Source organism: Chiloscyllium plagiosum, unplaced genomic scaffold (assembly GCF_037043375.1).
Source record: "Chiloscyllium plagiosum isolate Xiang-an unplaced genomic scaffold, Cpla_swu_hap1 HiC_scaffold_19, whole genome shotgun sequence".
Classification (NCBI taxonomy): Eukaryota; Metazoa; Chordata; class Chondrichthyes; order Orectolobiformes; family Hemiscylliidae; genus Chiloscyllium; species Chiloscyllium plagiosum.
The window spans coordinates 18,791,369-18,797,423 of NW_028270157.1; the positions used below are offsets into that span (position 1 = coordinate 18,791,369).

At 43.3% G+C, this 6,055-nt stretch overlaps 1 protein-coding gene across 1 annotated transcript in view; it reads left to right on the forward strand.

Moving 5' to 3' along the window:
• pwp1 (PWP1 homolog, endonuclein) overlaps positions 1–6,055 on the forward strand; it is an 89,814-nt gene that overhangs the window by 45,376 nt on the left and 38,383 nt on the right. The window contains exons 6-9 of the mRNA XM_043709852.2: positions 515–625; positions 948–1,075; positions 1,625–1,692; positions 3,655–3,751. Coding sequence (XP_043565787.2) covers positions 515–625; positions 948–1,075; positions 1,625–1,692; positions 3,655–3,751 — 404 coding nt within the window. The remainder of the gene's footprint in view (positions 1–514; positions 626–947; positions 1,076–1,624; positions 1,693–3,654; positions 3,752–6,055) is intronic.

Below are 6,055 nucleotides of genomic sequence, written 5' to 3' on the forward strand. Positions count from 1 at the left end.
TTGAGGTTGGGGTGGAAGGTGTTAGTGTAGTGGATGAACTGTTCAACCTCCTCGTGGGAGCACGAGGTAGCGCCGATACAGTCATCAATGTAGCGAAGGAAAAGATGGGGGGTGGGGCCAGTGTAGTTGCGGAAGATGGATTGTTCCACATACCCTACGAAGAGGCAGGCATAGCTGGGGCCCATGCGGGTGCCCATGGCTACTCCTTTTGTACTTAGGGGAAGAAAGCACAGATCGATTGGTCATTATCATAGTTTTGTTTCTGGGGCAATGCCTTCTACGTTATGTCACAAGTGACTTCACTTGAAAAGCACCTTTTTTGCTATAACGCACGTGGAACTGTACTGAGTTCATGAAAGGTGGTATACAAAGAAAGTATTTTGCTTTTCATTAGGCTAGATGTATGCAGAGTTCTGCTCACCCATGTTGAATGGTGTTTTGGTTATTGGTGCTGCATTGCATCATGTGTAAGATCTGTTTTTCAAATTTAACACACTCTCACTGTCTCTTGCAGTTCACAACCAGGAGGAGCAATCTCTCTATGTCCATCATGACGTGCTGCTTCCTGCCTATCCATTGTCTATTGAATGGCTCAACTTTGATCCAAACCCAGAAAAACTGACAGGTCAGTTTAGAAAAGAATAGTATTCAAGGAAATTTCATTTAGTAGAAGTCATGTTGGTCACACTGGTTGTAGTGGTCAAAAGATCAGGCTTTTGGTTGCGAGACTCTCGCTAATAAGGTAAAGACTGATTGGGGCTTTGTCTCTTGAAGCTGTTGTCCACTTCCAGAGCCTGGCCAAGTATGTTGGACAATCCCTGGCTATTTAAAATCTCTTTTGATGCAAGTTGGGTCCTCTGTGGCCACCTCTCCAGAAGCAGATGTTCTGTTGGTGCTTTTTATCCCGTTTTCCTCTCTCATCCTTGACCAGAATATTCTCCTTGTAGGGAATTATGTTGCTGTGGGTAACATGACTCCTGTGATTGACGTGTGGAATCTGGATGCAGTTGATTGTCTGGAACCCGCCTTCAGTCTGGGGAAAAAGAAGACAAAAAAGAAGAAACGGGGCAAAAAGGTATTGTGCCCGTCTAGTTACCACGCTATGGTTGGCTCACGATAGTATTCACACCATGTTGCTACTGGTTAGTACCGGTCAGACTGACTAATCAGTAGCTGAAGTCTGTCTCCACAGTCTGAGTACGCAGTCAACTGAAAGTCCAGCCTGTTTGTCATTTTTGAAATGTGTTTGATTCTCCACATCACATTATACGTAAACGATGGTGAAAGGGAGTGGACCACTTCGCTGTCCTTTTTCACTAGCCTTCATCTGCCAGCCTGGGCACGGGTCAACTATTGCTCAACTTGGCATCAACAATTGAGGAATTAGGCCTGGTGTCTCTACAATCTACAACTTGTGGTCATTCTCATGTTCTCTTAAAAATGGCTGTTTAGCCATGGTCAGATTCTGTTTTTTCCATGTTTGTCTGTCTGTGTCTGCAAACAGTTGTAACTATGCTGAAAGCTAGTCTACATTGTTTGAAACTTGTTTTTCTGTTAGCCTCTCTGGGGAATCGACTAGGAGAGGTAAGCCTAAAATTTCTCATTTGTTAACTTGTTATTTCAGAGTGCAGAGAATTGGGAGGAGGGACATACAGATGCAGTTCTTGATCTATCTTGGAACAAAAATATCAGGTAATATCAGCAGTGGCATATTGTTTCCTTTATAAGTATGTTCAAATTGTAATGTGGCAAAGAAGGATATTACAAGTTCGGAACCGATTCCATTATGAGCTGAGTCGAACAGTTTGTATGTTTGATGAGGTGATGGGCAAAGCTTTCTGTTTTCCTGCAAGCAATTTTGTTTTTGTAAGTTTTAATATAAATGCATATTTTATTACATCATAACCTAATTAGTGAATACTAGTGTGTTCCTGTGTTTGCACTAATTCTCTCGCTGATGTGGGTCTGTGTAATTAAAGAAAGTGAAGACTGCAGATGCTGAAGAGTCAGAGCCAAAAAGTGTGGTGCTGGAAAAGCACAGCAGGTCAGGCAGCATCCAAGGAGAAGGAGAGTCGATATTTCGGGCATAAGCCCTTCATCAGGAAATAGGGAGGCTGCATGCAAGTCCTTGGCCGCCCCCACCACCGTAGATGCATGTGTTAACTCAGTCACCAGAGATGGAGACTGAGAGATCCAGGAAGAGGAGGGAGATGTCCAAGATGGTCCAGGTGAATTTAAGGTCAGGATGGAAGGTGTTAGTGAGATTGACGAACTGTTCACCCTCCTCGTGGGAGCACAAGGTGGTGCCAATACAATCGTCAATGTGGCAGAGGAAAAGGTGGGGAATGGCGCCAGTGTAACTGTAGAAAATGAACTATTCCATGTATCCTATCAAGAGGCAGAGATCACTGGGACGCATGTGGGTCAGACCCCACCACCAGGGATATATTTCCCTCTCCACCCCTATCTGCGTTCTGCAGAGACCATTGCCTCCGTGACTCCCTCTTTGTGTCCATGCCCCGCCCACCAACCCACCCTCCACTCCTGGCACCGTTGCAAGAGGTGTAAAACCTTGCCTAAGCCACCTCCCCTCACCTCCGTCCAAGGCTCCAAAGGATCTTTTCATATCTGGTAGAGCTTTTCCTGCACATCCACCTACATTCATTTACTGTGTCCATTGCTCTCGATGTGGTCTCTTCTATATTGCAGAGATAGGACATCAACTTGCAGAGCATTTCAGAAAACACCTCTGGGGCACATGCACCAAACCACCCTACTGCCCTGTGGCTGACCACTTCAACTCACCCTTCCACTCCCCCAAGGACATGCAAGTCCTGAACTGCCTCCACCACCAAATCCAAGCCACCCAACAACTGGAGGGGGAAACGCCTCAAATCAATTTCCAAATCTCCTTCTCTCCCCCCCTCACCCCCAACCTCATCCTGTATTCAAGCCTCCAACCTGGCACTGCCCTCTACCAGTCCATTTTCCTTCCCATCTACCTACTCCACCCTCTGTTCTGACCTGCATCCATCTATCACCTTTCCAGCTACCCCCCCTCACCCCCAACTCTCCTATTTATCTCTCAACCCCCACCACCATATATACTTTCCTGATGAAGGGCTTATGCCTGAAACTTTGGCTCTCCTGCTCCTCGGCTGCTACCTGACCTGCTGTGCTTTTCCAGTGCCACACTTTTCAACTCCGTAATTAACAACAGGCTGGTTAATGGTTATGGGGAATTAACTGTAAAAACGCTCATTTGACCAACTGCCAGAAGATGGTGCTGTTGGCTTATTTAAATTCATTCTTGTCTGTGTCACTTAATGTTAGTAACTAGCAGGGAATGAGAAAGTATTTGGTTTGCTGCTAGTAACCAGTGGGACAGGAGAAAGTAGATGGTTTAATGGTAGTAACTAGCACGCATGTACAAATGAGTGATGTGTGCCTTGTGATCACATGGAGGGGCTGATTGTAATGGCTATAGTTCTAGAACAGATGATTGCCCCTCGTTTTTGTTCTTGCTCTCAGTGCTTTAATGAAATAAACATGAAGTAGACCAAAAATAATTCAGTGCAGCATGATGTTTTCCTGATGTCCTGAAGGGTAGAGACCTATGAGGCCATCACTACAATTGCTTTTGTTGTACTGTAGGAGTGTTCTGGCCAGTGCATCTGCTGATCAGTCAGTGATTCTCTGGGATATGTCTCAGAAGAAACCCGTGACGAATCTCTCTTCGCATACAGACAAGGTAAGCAGAAACAAACCCTTTCCTTTCAGTACTACTGGCATCTAAACCTAAGAGTCAGGAAGTTGGTGATTCTCTAACTGACCTCTTGCAAACCTGGATTTCTCAGCTCTGATTTGTGTAGCCATCATCTGTTAAAATCGTTCGCCTGGTTAATGACTTTAAACTGCACTTCCATATATGAGTCTGCCTTGATAAGTACAGCTCTCTTTCATCTTCCCCTTCCTTTGCTCCGTTATTTAAGGTGGTGCTTGAAACCATTTGGACTCTGCACTCAGTGATTCACTCTCTGAACTTCTTCACCTTTCTGTCTCTTTCCTCCTCAAACTCTCTGTAAAACCTACCTCCCGACCAAGCTTTTGGCCGTCTGTCCAAATACTATATGGTTGAATGTCAGATTTTTTTTAATAATGCTCCAGTGGAGTACCTCGGGCTGTTTTCTGTATTTAAAAGCTGTACTGTTACAACTGAGAAAGGGCCAGAAAGAGACCTTTCGGCCCCTCAAGCCTGCTTCACCATTCAAAAGATCTCAGCTGCTCTGTTTATGTTTGAAGTTTCCCATTCTCGTGTACTCTGATAGCCCTTGATTTCCTTGTCTAACAAGGCTCTGTCCACTCCTACCTTAAAACTAATCAGTGACCTTCCCTTCAACACCTTCTGAAGCCAATAGTTTCAAAGTCTCTTGATCCTCTGACAGGGAAAATAAACTCCTCATTCCGGTCCTAAAAGGGTAATCCCTAATTTAAAATAATTGTCCCTGATTCTGAACTCTTGCACAACAGGAAGCACGTTTTCCTCATCCACCTGATTAAAACAGTTCAGGATCTTGTACACTTCAGTGAAGTCATCCCTCACCTTTCTAAATTCCAGTGAAAATAAGCCTAGTCTGTCCAACCTATCCTCATAAAGCAAACCATCATTCCAATTGTCAATCTTGTAAAACCCCTCAGAACCACCTCCAGTACATTTTTAACCTTAAATAATGAGAGCAAAACTGCACATAGTATTTGAGATGTCGTTTCACCAATAGTCTGTATAACTGAAACTTAATAACCTTATATTTATGTTCAATTCCAGGACAGCATCCTATTAGTTTCAGTTTGAGTGTTGTACCTGCATTCTAACTTGTTGTACGCCTCTGCACTTTGGAATTCTGCAGTCATTTTCTGCTAGAGTAATACTCTGCTTTTTCATTCTTCCTGCCAAAATAAACGACTTCACATTTTCCCACGTTATACTTAATCTTCCATATTTTGCTGTCACGTTCAACCTGTTTATATCCATCTGCATCCTCTTGTCGCCTTCACAGCATACTTCGCTACTTGTTACTGTGTTAATTTAGTGACCCTGCTTTCACACCCCTTATCCATGTTGTAAAGTTGTGAGTGGATGTGACCCCTGAGTCTCTACATCAAACCCAGCAATTTTTACATGGGTTGTGTGGGTGTAGCATCTGATTTGTGTTTGATCCCAGTGATACTGCAACTTTCCAATAATGAAAAACCAAAGAAAAATAAAATATTTGATTGCATTACAATGAATACAAGCACCAGAAATTTATGCTGAAATGCTGATTTAGTGCTCCAACTGGAGTATTGTGTACACTTCAGGGTACTACACATTAGAAAGGATGAGAAGGCTTTGGAGAAAGTGCAGAGGAAATTTACTAAACTGGCTGTAGGGATCAAAGCTGTTTGTTCGAGGGAGATACTGAAGAAAGTAGGGTGGTTCTCTCAGCTGAGAAAGTTGAGATTTGATTTATTATTGTCACATGTAACTAGGTACAGTGAAAAGTTTTGTGTGCAGTACAGGCAGATTATACCATACATGCATTAGGGTAATAGAGCAGAACAGGGAATACAATGCAGAGAATGTGCACAAAGAACGAGGTCAAGTTAAATTTAAGAGGTCCACTCAGAAGTCTGATAACAGCAGGGATTGGGGGAGGATTTCATGAGGGGTTTGGATGGAGTAAATGAGGAGAAGTTGTTTCCAATTCTGGGTTCTGCAGAAGAGTAATTGGACTCAAAACATTAACTCGGTTTCTTTCTCCACAGATGCATTCAGACCTGACTTTCACTAGCATTTTGTTTTTATTTCACATCTCCTGCATCGTAGTATTTTGCTTTGTATTTTGTAGAAATTGTTTCTGATAGGCTGATGCCAGGGAACAAAGATTTAATGTGACTGGCAAAAGAACTGGAAGTGACCTGAAGGAAAACTTTGTTTAAACATAATGCACAGTTAAGATTTGAACTTCACTCCTTGACAGGGTGGGAAGAGATTCATGTTGGCCTTTTAAAGGGA